We start from the raw sequence: 15,641 nt of genomic DNA on the forward strand, positions 1-15,641 counted from the left end.
TTGAGTGTAGATTGATGATAACTATACAGTGGTTTTCAATAAATCAGAGAGCGCATTGTAAGGTGTTTGTTAAAACCACAGCTCTACCTTTTCTCTGCCCTTGTCTGGAGTTGACGAATCTGGCTCCACTTCAACTTCCTTAGCCTTTTCCTCTGGAATAACATTCCTGTAGAAAAAAAATAAATAAAAAATACCATGAAAATGTCATCCTGGGATTTATCTCTTGTGTCATCCTGCCTACATGTTGGGTTATAGAATGGTTTTTGTCAATGCTATATTGATTTATATGCAAACTTATAAACATCGATACAGAAACTCACATGTGAAATTTTCAGCTGAATACAGTGTCTACTTGCTAACAAAATGGCAACAAACTGTCCTGGTATTTTCATAAGAACATTGAATCCATACACATTTATCAGGGTAACAGTGCAACTTCATTTCTGGCCTGAGAATTCCCAAATAGGATCTAAGAAACAAGTCATGGATAAAACCTTGCAGGATCGGGTCTTGCGATAAAGAACCATGGCTTCAGCTTGGTCCTTGCACAAAGCCAAAGCCATGAACTTGCCATTTTCATAAGAACATTGAATCCATACACAATTAGCAGGGTGACAGTGCAACCACCTTGCTGGCCTGAGCATTCCCAAATAGGATTTGAGAAACAAGTCATGTATGAAACCTTGCAGGATCGAGGTCTTCCAAACAATGCCTTCAGCTTGATCCTTGCTCAAAGCATGAACTTGCCGTCCATTTAAACAGCAGTTCAAGACATTGTTGCCACACTTTGATTCTCTTATTTATGTACTGTATCTACAAATTTACATACAGGGTGAAGCCCATTCTATACCATTATTTAAAAAAAAGAGTTAAAATGTGCATTGTACTTACGGGTCATCAGGAGAAGAAGCTACAAAGATGTAATGACCTGAAGGATCAGAACCAAGTGGTGCTTTCCTCTTGACAGGGTAAGGGACAACAGAGAAGGCTGCCGATGGGGGTATTGGTGGCCCATTGGGGCCAAGTCCTAAACCATCCAAGACCTCAGCAGCAGTAGGGAGACGCCCAAGGGTTAGGACCTTGTCGCCCATCTGGGTATCGGGTTCACTGGCATCCATGAGGATGTGAGGTACACCCGTTTCTTCCTTCTTGCTGCCATCTTTCTCATCTTCACCCTCTTCACCGCTCTCGGCTGCAGCCTGTTTAGATTAAGATCAGAACTTAAACTAATCAAAGAAAACTTTCTTGCTGATGAATAAATAAACAAAGATACAATCAGGGCCTAATTTCATTGCTCTGCTTTACGTAAGCAAAAAAACGGGGAAACAGGAAATTCCATGCTTGTTTTAAGTGAAATTCACCGGTAAGCAGTGAATATTTTGCTTGTGCGCATGAGTACTTCTCATTACAAACCATTCTTTGCCTACACAGCTTTCGCAGAAATTTGACGCTTGGAAAGTAAGCAAAGATTGGTGATTGCAGGCGTAGATTTTTAGTGGTCAGCGGTAAGAATTGCGCCCTGATGAAAAAAGGTTGAACTCTCAATAATTGTTGTTCCAATGTAGAGGACAAAAATGGAACCTACCTTCTCTGCTTTCTCTTTCTCTAAGCGTTCCTTCTCAAGCCGTTCCCTTTCTTTCTCTCGCTCCTTCTCTTTCTCCTTTTCTGCCTTGCTTTTACCCTTCCTTCCAGAGGGAGGGTGTGCAGGTAGCTCCTCAGCCTCCATTTCATCGGCCAGTGGGTCAATGACAACTTGTCCTAAAATACAAGAGTAAACAAAACTGCTTCTAAATGTTTGGCTGAGGAATATAAACAGTAAGAGACCAATCTATCTCCTATGTAGCTTTAGTTTATAGAGTCTTATTGATTTGACTTCTCACCAATAGTTCGATCCCAGCGGTCCAGAATCTTCTCAATTTCTTTCAGACCGTGATCGAAGGCCTTGAAGCGTGCAGTCAATAGGAGCTCTGCTTCTCTAGCTGGGTCCTTCTCTGGTTCTGGCTCCAAGGCAACCTCATTGGAGATTGGTCGACCTTTCTCTCTCTTGCGTTTCCTGCAAAGAAACAAGCAATGGTCAAACATGAGAGTAAATTGTTACGAGAGACCACAACAGTCACAAACGGCTTGTAACAAAACACACAAAGCTTTCTCAAACGACTGCAAGATCTGATCTACTTCACTGTACTATACAGGTCAAAGTCATTGGTAGCATACACAACACATCCATGTGGCTGGAACTGAATCCCAAAATAAGGGAAAAATCCTGACAAATTAAAGGCCTAAAAACCAAATGAAAGTTTTGAGGAAACACATGCTAAGTAAGGTTTCATTGTATATCGGTTACACTATGTAAACAATCTAGCTTCTTTCTGTGCTCTATGAAATTGTACCAGGGGGAGGTAAGAAGTCTACTCCGCAGCAGTAGAATGAATAGCAAGACAAGTAGATGTGAACACATGGTGTTACCACAAACTGAATGCTAAGATGTGGAGTTGCAAAGTTGCTAAAGCTATGAATGACTTACTTTCCACCTTCTTCTTGTGATTCACTGCCGGCAGTGCCGTGTGACTCTGGCCGTTCCATAACAGAGGATGCTCCTGCCTTAAGGCCATGCTCAGAGGGTAACAATGGCTGATCATGTCTACCTTGCTCACTAGGTGGTTTCTTCATAGTAGCTTGGCTTGCTGTAGGGCCAGCCTTGGCACCCTCTTGGGATTTCTTCAGGGGAGCTCCCTTGCCATCTTTCTCCTGGCCTTTGGCGCCTTTCTTTTTGCCTTTCCTGGGAACCATATAAACTTACTGATGATTGATTTCTCGGACTACAGCTCACCACAATACTTAATGTATATTTTAATAGATGTTAAATTTGTATTGGGGATAAAGAACATTAACTTTTGTTTCTTTACCCACACACCAATTTGTGTAGCACTGTATACTCAGTACTTTCCCGAGTCCTGTGAAAAAAGAAATATCACAGGCATATTTACTCGGGTGGGATTCAAACCCATGACCCTTGCAATTCTAGAGCAGTGTCTTACCAACTAGGCTACCGAGATTGCCTGGTAGGTAGAGACAGTTTGAATCCTATGTTTCGGCAGCGGGTACCACAATGATATGATAGATGTTAAATTTGCATTGGGGATAAAGAGTATAAATATTTGGTTTTTACCCATACACCGATGTGTGTTAGTACTGTAATAAAGATTATCCCGGCCAATTTCAACAAAACTTACCATTGTGCCTAAATGTGTAGTACACTGGTTGCTATGGATATAGTACACTGGTTGCTATGGGTATAATGTATTGGTTGGCATGGGTATAGTAATGTAGTACATTGTTTGCTGTGTGTATAGCGCACTGCCTTCACACGGCCTTCTTGTAAAAATAAGACATATCATGTCCTATAAACCAATCAGAGGAAGAACCCTTGTAGGGGTGTTTTAAATAATTGTAGTTGATATGAAAAACTTACTTGTCATCCTCCACTTTCTTCTCCTCCAGCAGAGCGGCAAGCTCACGTTCCTTACGTTCTCTTTCAAGACGCTCTTCCATTTCTCTGTAGTAATAGAAATGCAACCAAAGTTTTTATTAGATGATTGTTTGAATAAAAATAGTTTGATAAAATGTTTGAAAAGGACACCTTTCGACACACTCCAAAAAACAGGAAACAATCCAACACTTCGTACTTACATGTAGCTACCAAGGGAACAATCCAACACTTCATACATACATGTAGCTACCAAGGGAGCAATCCAACACTTCATACATACATGTAGCTACCAAGGACATGAAGGAATAAGAGACAATAATTTAAACTTACTTCTTCAGGAGACGTTCCTTCTTGGCCTTGAGACGTTTGCGGTCGACGTCAGCTTTCTCTTCTTCAGTAAGCTCATCGTACTCGTCTTCTGACATTTCTTCAAGACGGCGTTTCTCATCTTCTTCACGTTCCTTATCCTCACGTTCTATTAACACAAATGTTTCTTATTTCAATTTCAAGGAAACTTGGGGGCTTTTTCAAACCTGGTCTATTTCCGTCGTCCATTTAAGAGGTGTGTGAATTTTGTATTGGAGCCCAGAGCCAAGGTTTGGAAACATTTTTCGTAATAACTCTTTTAATGAAACCAAGAATGCCTCATAAGTGAACTTAAACCACTGTAGCTCACAATCCTGATAAAACGGGTAAACAAGGGTGCTTGTTGTGTGAACCAGAAACATCAGGGTTAGCCCCTTCTCTTCCATGATACATGTTTTTGGTTCGTTTACATGTTTTATGTGAACTACCAATTCTAGTACATGAGACCAACAGCTTAAAAGGACAAAGCAGTTTTGGTAAAGTTTCTTTCTCAGAGTAATAATGTCAAGACTGCTACTAGAAACCCACACTCTGCTTATTAAAAACACCAGAGCTTGAGTCCAAGTAATAGCAGAACTGACAACATTTGCATCTTGAAATCAGGGGATTTTGTTAATCAATCAGAGAGATATTTAGAACTAAATTCAACATAATAAGGACAAATTTTCATGATCAGGAAGATTTTCAAATTGGTTCATCAGGACATGGAAAAAAAATGTGTATTTTCGGGTAAATTTCTTCAGAATCAGGGAAAATTGGCAGCTCTGGTAATAGTAACTTCAACTTCATATAAATGATAAAGTACTTTTGACTGCAATCCCTCTTACCTTTTTCTTCCAGTAGTCTCTTCTCCCTAGCCTGGAAGACAGACTGCTCCAGTTTCATGGTCACAAAATAGATGTATTTACGGTTGTTAAAAGCCTTTAGTAGGGCGTTAGCAGTGGCTGTGTGATTGGGACTGAAGATGGTTTCCAAGCTATCAAAGACAACCCCACGATGACAGTCATTCAGCTAGAATGAAGAAGTTAAGAAAAGTTAAGTTCATTTATTTTATAATGCCACTCAGCTTGTCAATTTGACCTTTGCTCACAAGCTTTCTGTGAAAAAATGTCCGCACCTGCGGTTGTTTGTATCAAAGTAATTCAGTAACAAGAGAGTCTATCACATGAACCTCTGGTACATCAACACTATGGTTGTCTTACCTGTAATCTCTCAGCCAGTATCTCCACCAGTAGGTCCTCAGGGAGTAGGCAGCTCATCAAACCCTCCTCCCCAGCCACACTGGCACTCACACTCAGCCTCCTCGCAATGGGAGCGGCTGGCGGAGGGCTACCAGACAGCTGGGTAGCATTGTCCCCATCCTGCTTCTTCTCTTTCTTGTCCTTCTTATCTGGTTTATCCGGGGGGCCTGGAGCTGCCTCGCCACCCACGGTGCTGTGGGCTGGCTTGTGGCCGGAGATTGTGCTGGTCTTGCGGTTGCTGATGACAGAGTGGGCACCACCGCCAGCCATGCTGACTGAACCTAATTTCAAAATTTGTTTAGTAGTTGTTATAGTTTCAAATCTTAAATGAATTTTGCATTTCATTGCATTTCGGCTAAATGGAGGCAAGTCCCAGCAGATAGAAAATCAAGCATTGATTCTGGCCATGGGCCCAATTGGCGGCTGTGACTCAGTCTATGTTTATCTGTTGTTCAGTGCATGAACATGGTGTTTTCCTGAATCTTTCTTCTCTCGACATTGTTAAGTCATGTTTGTTTTGTGCCAGTCATACCCGCAAAGAAAAACATTATAGCAAATTCCACTGATATATTTATAACCCGTATCCTTGCCTGTAAATATTTAGAAGCCTTACTAAGTCTACAAAACATATAAAAAAAATTATCTAAAGAAACATTACCTGAGCCAGCTCCAAGTCCCATGGCATGAGCGGCTACGGCTTCCACACTCAGTCCCCCAGCTCCTGCCACTGCACCCCCAGCTACCTCACTCCCTTCCCCTTCCCTCATCAGCTGAGCCTTGGATGCCTGGGCACAAAGCTCTCTGGCTCGTAAGCCTGCTGGAGTATTTCCATTGGAGATGGACTCCAAGACAACGCTATCCACAGTGAGGAGGGCCGCCTCATAGTACTTGGCAAGAGTGATCGCTGTAGAGGTTTTTCCTATAGTGAGACACAAAAAAAAATTCAGATCACTTCTCAAAGGCCTCGATGATCAAATGTCTTTAACTTAAAGAGTGTTTGCCTTAAAGACAGACTTGAGGTTATAGAATTAGCTGTTATGCAAACTACTACTAACCAAAAGGACCTATGGTGTAAAGGCAAAAAAATAAACTATTGCCCGTCGTCTCAACCGTCTCTCTATTTAAAAATAAACTATTGCCCGTCGTCTCAACCGTCTCTCTATTTAAAAATAAACTATTGCCTGTCGTCTCAACCGTCTCTCTATTTAAAAATAAACTATTGCCCGTCGTCTCAACCGTCTCTCTATTTAAAAAATAAACTATTGCCCGTCGTCTCAACCGTCTCTCTATTTATGTATTTCCACTTGACTGCTTGTAATACAATTATATACCTGTTCATGTGTGCTCTGTTGTCATTTAGCCATTCGAGTAAAAAAATCAGGTCAATTACTATTATTAATTGCAACAAGATAGAGGCCGGGCACAAATTTAGAGTTCATAAGTCAACTTACCAGACATGGGTGCACCATGGACCACTATAGACACTCCTCTACGTCTCATGGAAGCTTTGCCTTCTGGTGTAAGGTCAATACCAAGATGTCTAGCGATGGCAGCAGATACTGGTGTGATCTCAAGTAGCTCACCCACTCCTACGCTACTCGCTGCATCTTTCTTATCTATGTGATATGATTATGGAATGAAAAAGGCTTTATTTAAACTTTTATTCCAGAGACTTCACATCCCTTTCGGAAAATGCCAGTGACATATTCTTCCTGTTTTGCACCTGAGATGGTCTATGTCGTCATAGAATTATGAACATTCAACCAGGTACCGTACATGCATGCCTTCCCCCTAACAAGTGTATGGAAAGTGTGGGCATGCAGTCACTGGGTATGAGCTCAAAATTACAGGTCAGCCACAGGTCTGTCTTGATCATGAAGACACAGACACTTCAAAAAAAATACATGGTTTTATCTCCAAGAATTTTTTTGATGCAATGTTTTCAAAGGGAAATTTGGCGCACAAAATTTTTCTTTTTACCGGCTCTGCTAGCCTTCTGAGCCACAAAAACGGTAAACAGCTAGAATGTGATACAGTGGAATGTTTAGAAAATCTGCGACAAGATGGTACTGTTAACTGTGAATTTGCAAATAAACCTGCATTCGTGTGATCAGAACTACATGGTCCTTCAGTGCAATTTGTATGGATTTCATAAAACTGTTTCTGCATACTTTGGAGCTCCTGGTAAATTGGGTTTATTGATCAAAAGTATTGTTGTTTGACAAAAAGAAACATTTGTTTTTATAATTTAAACATTTTTTTCATCATTTTTCAGATGTATTTTTCGTTTTATAACCATTTGATCATTAAGTATATGAAAATGTCAATTAATGAAGTTTTCCCCCATTTGCTCACAAACCTTGGAGTTCATCCTCGTTCTTGGGCAGCTGCAGTTTGTTGCTTTCCTCTGCACCCTCCGTGGCAGGTTTCTCACCCTTCTTGTCGCCTTCTTGGCTGGCAGTGGGAGAGGATGGTGGACCCTTGACCATTGGAATGGAACTCCCTTTGTGAGTCTGAACATCCTCTGAGGAGCTGCCTGGTGCAGTCACGTCAACCCCGATGGCACCTTCAGCTCCTGAGGGAAAACAAAGGAATGGAAAGCTGGGTTAGAAACTTTAAAGTGACTCATTGATTTTTAATGTTAATTAGATTTTAAAGCAAGGGTAAAATAAATTATTTTTCAAAAGGGGACTACGTTATGAAAAATCTAACAGCACTTTTTGTACCTTCAGCGGCGTCTTGACCAGTAGCAGCTTCAGCAGCAGCTGCAGCAGCCTCAGCCTTAGCCTTCTCCTCTTCCTCAGCAGCCTTCTTTAACTCATCATAATGTTCTAATAGCTCAGAGGCAAGCTTCTCTCCTGGGACACGAGGAGGGAGTAAGATCGTGCCATGTTCATCGTAACCCTTCACACTCCGGAGCACCTAGCAGAAGGGAAGAAAACGATATGTCACAAAAACGTATATCAAGAAATCTTTCCTAATTTGTGTTTTTTAAACCTTTTTAGGAAGAAATGCAAAATTAACCAGGCAGTACCTCAATGTTAAAAGAGGTAAGCCTCAAGAATCTTTTATTGACTTTCTGGTTTATCCTAGGTTCAACCTAAAGTTTCATCAAGTGTTGAATTCTACATTTCTCCCTTACCCTGAAGGCCATGCGGTACTTGGAGGCAACCACCAATACGGCATGGAAAATTAACACTTTGAACAATACAAAAAACAAATTCCTTACACTATCTTACTGTCATAAAAAATGTGGAAATTAAAATGTAAACATTTCTGTTTCCTGGAGATTGCCCGGAACATGTTGCCTGTAAATTGCCTCGTGTGACATGGTCCTAAGAGATAAGAAAAGTATCATGTGAATTGGTTATTGTTTCAATTAGAAGGCCCTTGACTCAGCAATGTCTCGCCAGAGCTTACAAAACAATCTTCAAAGTCTACAATAAGAACCCTTTTTAGATGAATCTCAGCTTACCTTTTCCTCCTCAAGGTACTGATCGTCAAACTCCAGTGAGTAGAACTCCAATGGAAAGGAACAAGGGTTCTTGACCACTACGTCTACCTCATCCCCAAAGCTATGTGGGAGGATAGGATCAAACTCCAGTAGGGACTGGCTGAACTCTATGCGTGGTTCCAAGCCAGTACCATGGGCCATCAGGGTCAGTCGCTGGCTGCTCTGGCTCAGGCGAATGGTTATACGATCAGCGTAAACTTTCTAAATAGGTTTATGAGACACATATAAATCAGAGGTTGAATGTGGTTTGTTTCTTCATTACTTTACTTTTAAAGGTTTATTTCTGTTTTGACAACGAATTGAAATTATTTTGTTTGTTTAACATTGACAGAGATAATAATTTTGAGAACCCCAGAGAAGTATTCTGAAGACGCAAGGTGAGTTTGGTCAACACAAATTGTGTGAAATGGATTTATACGTTATAAATACTAAATGGACAAAAACAAGATGCAGAAAGGGAGAATAATATAAAACAGTGAAAGACGGGGGCTGACTTACAGGAATTACAGATTCTTACAAGGTTTTTCAATGTTTAACTTTTTCTGAGTTTTGATATGACTGTATATTATTACCAACCTCTTCAGTTGGCATGAACTTGACCTGGACGTTGACTCTCTGACCAGGCAGCAGCATGCCTACTGGGGGCATCATCTCAAAGTTCCTTGGCCGTGCTTTTTCTGGCCGTAGCTTACGGCGGAGATGCATTGGCATATGTTTGTCAATCTGTGGAGTAAGGTGGAAACCTTGCTTGAGTTTTACGAAAATACTTTTCCAAAAGTATGGGTGAAACAGGTTGATATACAAAGGAAAATGACATTGTTATTAATTCATAGAAATTCATTTAAATATAAGTGCAATTTTCATTTTAACCCAATTTTCAAATCCCAATCTACCTAAACACATGATCTCCCTTAGAACACACAAACACTGTAAACCCCCACCTTTGGGAAAACCTTTAGATAAACAACAAGTTAATGTCTGTCTTTAAAATCTCAATACCAGTGCTATGAGATGGGAAACATGTGAAAATATATATTACTGAAATTGAATGACATTATATGAATTAGATGTTATCAAAGATCACTTGTTGCCTTTTTTCATTAAAGTAGCTCTTTTAAAGCCCCAAAAAGGAAAACCACTCAAAGGCTATCAAAGACGAATGGTGAAGTTTGGAATTAGTTTTTTACATCACACGTTAGTTTGGCTGTGAGATTAGGATTAGTGCACTCAAAACTCAGGTCCAATCTTTGCAAATAAAAACACACGTCAGTCTACCTTTAATATCCTCATCATCTCCTGTTGGACGGAAAAGCGGTTTAAACAGCAGGAAGTGAAACAATGTTAAAGAAATTTAATTCATGCATACAGGTAGGACAGAAAATAAAACAAGTTTTTGAATAAGCAGTGACTATAGCTAGTAAACTTTGAAACCACTTGTAAATTTTTTGCGGAGTGTTGGCTTTGAGAAGAGAATGACTCTGCTCATCAGCTGATCAGACCCGGCTTTCTGTTCCTAGAACTAGACGGAAAGCTGGGGATAGCTCGTTCTCCATGGCTGCCCCTCGCCTATGGAATGAGCTTCCCGTGGGTCTGCGAGAGGCGATCTCGTTGCCTGTGGTCAAAAGCCTCCTCAAGACATTTCTGTTTCCCCACCCATACTAGTTCGTTTATTTTTCTTTTGTCCTAGTCTCATGTAAAGCGCTCTGTTCTCCGTAGAGCGCTATATAAATGCTTTGTATTATTATTATTATTATTATTATTATTATTATTATTATTATTATCATGTGGTCTCACACTTTGAAAAGTATACTCTGCTCAATTTCATGACCCTGCAAGTTTCTCCTTAGAGAAGTAGAGTATACTGTTTGAAACAACAAGACCACACAGGCTCTTCTCAGAGCCAACACACCACTTACAAGAGATGGTTGTACCAGCAATTTACGAACATAGTTACTTGTTATTTTCCACACCATGCAAAGCTTGATAAACCATGGGTCAACTTTTCCTCACGGAAGTGTTTGAAAAAATCAACCTAAAGAAATAAACTTCAGAATCTTGTGGCAAATAGTGTTTTGAACTTTGTTCTTGATAGGGGAAACAGCAATTTGTTTCTGGTGAGGGGCACATCTTTGAAGAAAACATAAATTTGTACTAGACCTTGGCAAAGAGCACACAGCAAAAAGCACAAGGCACCACAGCAATTGCTGTTGGTGCTGAGGTTTAATTCAAGCCCTCAAACACTGTCTCATAATACTCTTGGCAAATTGGCAAACATATGATTGAGCAGGTCCATTGATGGCATTCCTGTACATTGTGGGAAGTTTTTGAGGACAACAATATTGAGGATAAAGTCTGTTTCATACTTCACATGAAATCACAAACAGTGCGTACATCATGTACATGATTGTTTGTGTCCTGTAATTTGCTTTGTGACACATAAACCAGACTTAACTGATACAACAAGAAAGTGTAGTAAGAAATGCTTTATAGTTACCAGTTTTCTCTCTTTGTCTGTTGGTAGAGAAGTCCACTCACACTTGACATGCTGGTTGTTATGAAGCTGTATGGTGATGACCTTACATTGACCACACTGGACTGGGCCAAAGTCCATGGAATCAGTAGATATCTGCATATCCGGCATGGTGACACTGGCCCTTAACCTCAGGGAAGCACATGGACCATTCACAATCTAAGGGCGTGATTTTAAAAAAGACACAATATTTCATATCAGCAGAAATGTGGGATAAATGTTGGTTCTGAGTCGGATTGTTTAGACAATGTGGTTATCTGTTTTTGGTTTGCCTTTATGGCTTCCCATAGTTTTCCAACCGTAGTTGGCAAGCACTCGGGGTGGGACATTCCAATAGGAAGGTCTACATTTTAAAATCTTTACATCAAAGACGATTGCCTGTGTGCAGTTTTATTTAAAAATTTAAAATGCACCAAATGATACTTACGTTTATTGGGACAATAGCCTGAATGCCACCGAGCCCAAGATTGGCCCCTCGAGGATCAAAGCTGACCCTAAAATCCACCGTCTCATGCTCAGGGTAACCTGGTAGTTGACGAACACGATCTAGCTCCACGTTGAACCCAGACCCTGCCAAGCTGGCACGGTCAACAGAGAATGAGGCAGCGAAGTAGCCTGTGTTTGTGGCTCTGACAATATGGGTACGCACTGTACCAAGGACAACATAGCCAAAGTCCAACAGGTAGTCTGTTAAGCGAGCCCTGTAAAAAAAAATAAATAATATTAATTAAGAAGTATGGCATGATGTGAGTTTGAATTGAATTTAGTTTCATCTTTTGGCTAATGTCAAAGTATCCTTACTTGGTGTATCCCAACATATGCATGCAATACCAAACCTGTGCGAATTTGGGCTTTATTGATCATCAAAGTTGCAAGAAAATAATGGGGCAAAAAATACACTTGTGTAGAATTGTATGCTTTCAGATGCCTCAAAAAGGCTTCGTGCCTGGAGCCTTTCTCAGATCAAAATTTACCAATTTCTCTGAAACTACATAACTTCAAAGGTTGTCGTTTCTGACACTGTTTTATAATATCAACAACTCTCCAGTGCTCTTAACCAACTAAGCTTGTATGGTCAATGGTTTTTGGAGTAATTACATGAATTACCAAAGGTAAAATCTCCCTTTAAAGTTGTTGATAATTCTTACTTGATTTTGGTACTCTTCTTTGCCCTTGATGTTCGGGGTGTCTTGCTGTAGGTAGGTCTTGATGGGCCATTGTTCATATTGGACTCATGGTTGGAGGAGCTGTTACTCTGTTGCATCTCTAAGGCAAACTCTTTCACAACCAGACGCTCCACTTCCATCTGCAGTTCCAGTTCTGATGGAAACTCATTCTACGCAGGTTAGAACAAACATAAAAAAGTTATTTGTCCATTTCTCCAAAAGATAATCTTTCTCTTTTTAGAGGAGTTTGAGATTTTCTGCATTTCTGTACCAAGAAAAGGCTATCTGTTGACACTTAATACCTGGTTTTGGGACTAATTTCATAGAGCCACATAAGCACACAATTAAGCTAAGCAGGAAACACCTTTGCGTTTCACTGAAAGGTTACAAGCCAAAATACTATGTCGGGATTTATACCATTTCCTGTAAGCAACATTTTCTATATATCATAACTCTCTATAGCATGCACTATCACACCAATGTTAGCATGTTAGCCAAGGCTTATGCTGTGCCTAGGTGTCGTGATTGTCAATCTGGGCGGTACATCAAGTGCTTTATTGTTTGTGGTTTCCCACAGTCAGATGTATATTGGGGTGTAAGGGTAAACATTAAATCACATCTTACCTGCATGGAAAGGATAGACTTTGCATCTTCATGGGATGGGTCCCTGGGTGTCAAGGAGGGCATTGGTGACCCTGTGGTCGTTCCTCCAAAGAGTGACTTGCCACCTTTACGGGTGTCTCTACCAAGGGTCTCCTTGGCCTCTTTCAGTAAGGAGGTGTAGAGACCCTCCTCATCACCGTACCTTGGGAGGTCCAGAGAAATCCGAGGAAACACTCCCTCCCCGCAGAGGTTAATGGTGTCTGGCTCAAAATGAGCCACTTGAATCTATTCAGTGGCAAAAACCACAATTTTTATTGATAAAAATAAATTTAATTTCAGGAAAAACTTGCAGAAATTTATTGAAAACTTTACGAGGAAATTTTTTTTCAAAAAAAAAAAAACCTAAGAACATTCTACCAGAGGAAAGTCAGAAAAGTCTCAGATTTTGTCTTATTTTCTCCATACACAGAAATTTGGAGGGGAAAAAAAAATGAGACTTGTAGATAAAAAATATATTTTTTAGAAACTTAATTAAACAAAAAATGCACTGCAAAAAATGTAACCAAAAACTCTTGGAAAAAAATCTTGTTATTCTTCTGATAATCTAAAACTATGCACTGGAGTGGAGCATCGATTAACATTTAAAAATTGAGGTAGTTTAGGCATAAAGAAAGAAGAGAAAGAGCAACAACTCACATCAAAACTCTTGTGGAACTTCTCAGGAACACCTGGAAGGAACTTGACAAGTAGTTTAAGTTCCTGGAGTGCCTCAATGCGACCCGCATGAGGAATCATAACTGGTAAGCCTGGTACTGGGCGTCTACCTGTGCTGGGATCCATATTGATAGCTTGGAAGTCAAAACCAACCTTGCCAGTGTTATGAAGGACAATCTCTGCTTCAGCAACTTGGTCAAACATCTGAAAGAAATTTGTGAAATTGGAAAATGTACCGTAATACTTTTTACCAACACTAAAAAATGATATTGTTTTACATGTTATATAATAACAACCAGTTTTTATATAATGCTATATCTACGAGTATCTCAAATCGCATATCATTATTTATTTCCTAAACAGGTTTTTGAATATTTTGAATTAAGACCCCCCTATGTAAGAAACCCTGGGCAAACTCCATCTCTTAGCGATAAGAGTATCTAGTTTCTTTAATGTACATTACACAAAACATGCATCCCATCTGAAGAATGAGAAGAGGAGAATTATGACTGATCAAGAGACAAAAACATAAAACAAGCTAGCAAGGTTGCACATCCTGAACTTACCCGTTTTCCATAGTCAATGTGTTTGGTGTCAAAATCATACTGCACAATGGAGGCCTCGCCTCGTAGTGACAACTCGTAGCAGGGTCCTCCCTCAACATTACATAGGGCCTTGGCTTCACTCCCTATATCTGTATGGCCATAGAAGGTGAAGGTTGTGATATCTGACTCACCGGGCATCAGAATACCATACAGGGGTAGAATATCAAAGACCTGAGAAACAACCAAAAGATTTTTTTGGATTTTAAGAGAAGTAAATGAGATCCGTTATTTGATTTAGAAAGTAAAACCGATTGAAAGTTCCAAACCTGTAAATGAAGAGGGAAAAAAGCTATTCTTTCAAATGACAATAAATAAACTTGGAAGAGAGCAAAATATAAGCCGTGCCAGTCTTGTTTGAACCTAAACATGGGATCGTTAGGTTCTAAAAAAGGGATTCAAAACAAACACTTTTAAGTTGCATGACTCATTTTTGGCGAAAAATCATTTTCTCTAAAACATTTAACAAGTGAAGCCGTCATACCAGTCAAGAAACAAACCTAGCATCTGTAACAAGACAAAAGGTTAGAATATGCATGAGACTTGCATAGTGTATTTAGTGTATAGACTTTGAACTTGACACAGTAATACAAACTAAGCCGTCTGTGAGTCCATTCGAAGTCTCTTTTTAAACACTGCTGGTTTCCCAATAATCAGCTTACCGAACTGTGGATATACACATGTACCATATATGTATTCCCTCTTTAAAACTCCTTCTCGTCATTGTTAATTTAATTCTACGTTCCTTTAAAGTTTTTTATCACATTATTATTTCCATTCAACGTACTTCTCTTTGAGTTAAGTTGTTAATAAATGTTGATTTGAACTGAATCGAATTATATATACAATATTTGTCTGCCAAGACACTAAAAGCAACTTCTGGTGATAAATCTGAGGATAAATAAGAATGACTAACCTCTTCAATGCCAACGACTGTTGGCTCAGTGATGGCTTGGAAGTAGGCAAGCTTAGCCTGTCGTCTGCGCCTGGCACTGGCAGGGCGTAGAGAGGTACGACTGCCCATACTCTGCCTGTCATCTGCAAGATGGTCATCAGCAACCACTGATGACATGTCTACTATGCTTAATATCTAGTTGGTAAGAAATGGTTTATTTTGTTTCATCAATGATGATTAAAAAGACACTCACAGTATGCATTATGGTCTCTAAAGTACAATATTGTAGTTAATACAATAAAAAGCAGTAATTGACAAAAAGCACATACAAAACAAAAACCCCACAATAAAAGGGCAAAAATGACCAGGAATTATACAAAAGGAAACTCTTACCCCAGAACTGACCCCAATCAGATCAAGCAAACATTACACAATGATAACAAGTTACAGACATAACCCAGACAGGTTATGTGTGATTTAACACTAACACAGGTTGTACAGGGAATCATTTAAGTGAATA

General features: G+C 39.8%; 1 protein-coding gene across 1 annotated transcript in view; it reads right to left on the minus strand.

Annotated features, from left to right (window-relative positions):
- Positions 1-15,641, minus strand: part of LOC117288946 (hydrocephalus-inducing protein homolog) — a 72,311-nt gene that overhangs the window by 33,621 nt on the left and 23,049 nt on the right. The window contains exons 26-47 of the mRNA XM_033769823.1: positions 15,143-15,316; positions 14,191-14,400; positions 13,607-13,828; positions 12,932-13,195; positions 12,290-12,477; positions 11,569-11,842; positions 11,106-11,300; positions 9,188-9,334; positions 8,573-8,812; positions 7,824-8,019; positions 7,457-7,672; positions 6,549-6,713; positions 5,756-6,016; positions 5,059-5,378; positions 4,684-4,867; positions 3,821-3,965; positions 3,473-3,556; positions 2,525-2,779; positions 1,881-2,053; positions 1,586-1,758; positions 892-1,199; positions 88-166 (exon numbers count right to left, since the gene is read on the minus strand). Coding sequence (XP_033625714.1) covers positions 88-166; positions 892-1,199; positions 1,586-1,758; positions 1,881-2,053; positions 2,525-2,779; positions 3,473-3,556; positions 3,821-3,965; positions 4,684-4,867; positions 5,059-5,378; positions 5,756-6,016; positions 6,549-6,713; positions 7,457-7,672; positions 7,824-8,019; positions 8,573-8,812; positions 9,188-9,334; positions 11,106-11,300; positions 11,569-11,842; positions 12,290-12,477; positions 12,932-13,195; positions 13,607-13,828; positions 14,191-14,400; positions 15,143-15,316 — 4,473 coding nt within the window. The remainder of the gene's footprint in view (positions 1-87; positions 167-891; positions 1,200-1,585; positions 1,759-1,880; positions 2,054-2,524; positions 2,780-3,472; positions 3,557-3,820; positions 3,966-4,683; positions 4,868-5,058; positions 5,379-5,755; positions 6,017-6,548; positions 6,714-7,456; positions 7,673-7,823; positions 8,020-8,572; positions 8,813-9,187; positions 9,335-11,105; positions 11,301-11,568; positions 11,843-12,289; positions 12,478-12,931; positions 13,196-13,606; positions 13,829-14,190; positions 14,401-15,142; positions 15,317-15,641) is intronic.

Source organism: Asterias rubens, chromosome 4, assembly GCF_902459465.1.
Source record: "Asterias rubens chromosome 4, eAstRub1.3, whole genome shotgun sequence".
Lineage (NCBI taxonomy): Eukaryota > Metazoa > Echinodermata > Asteroidea > Forcipulatida > Asteriidae > Asterias > Asterias rubens.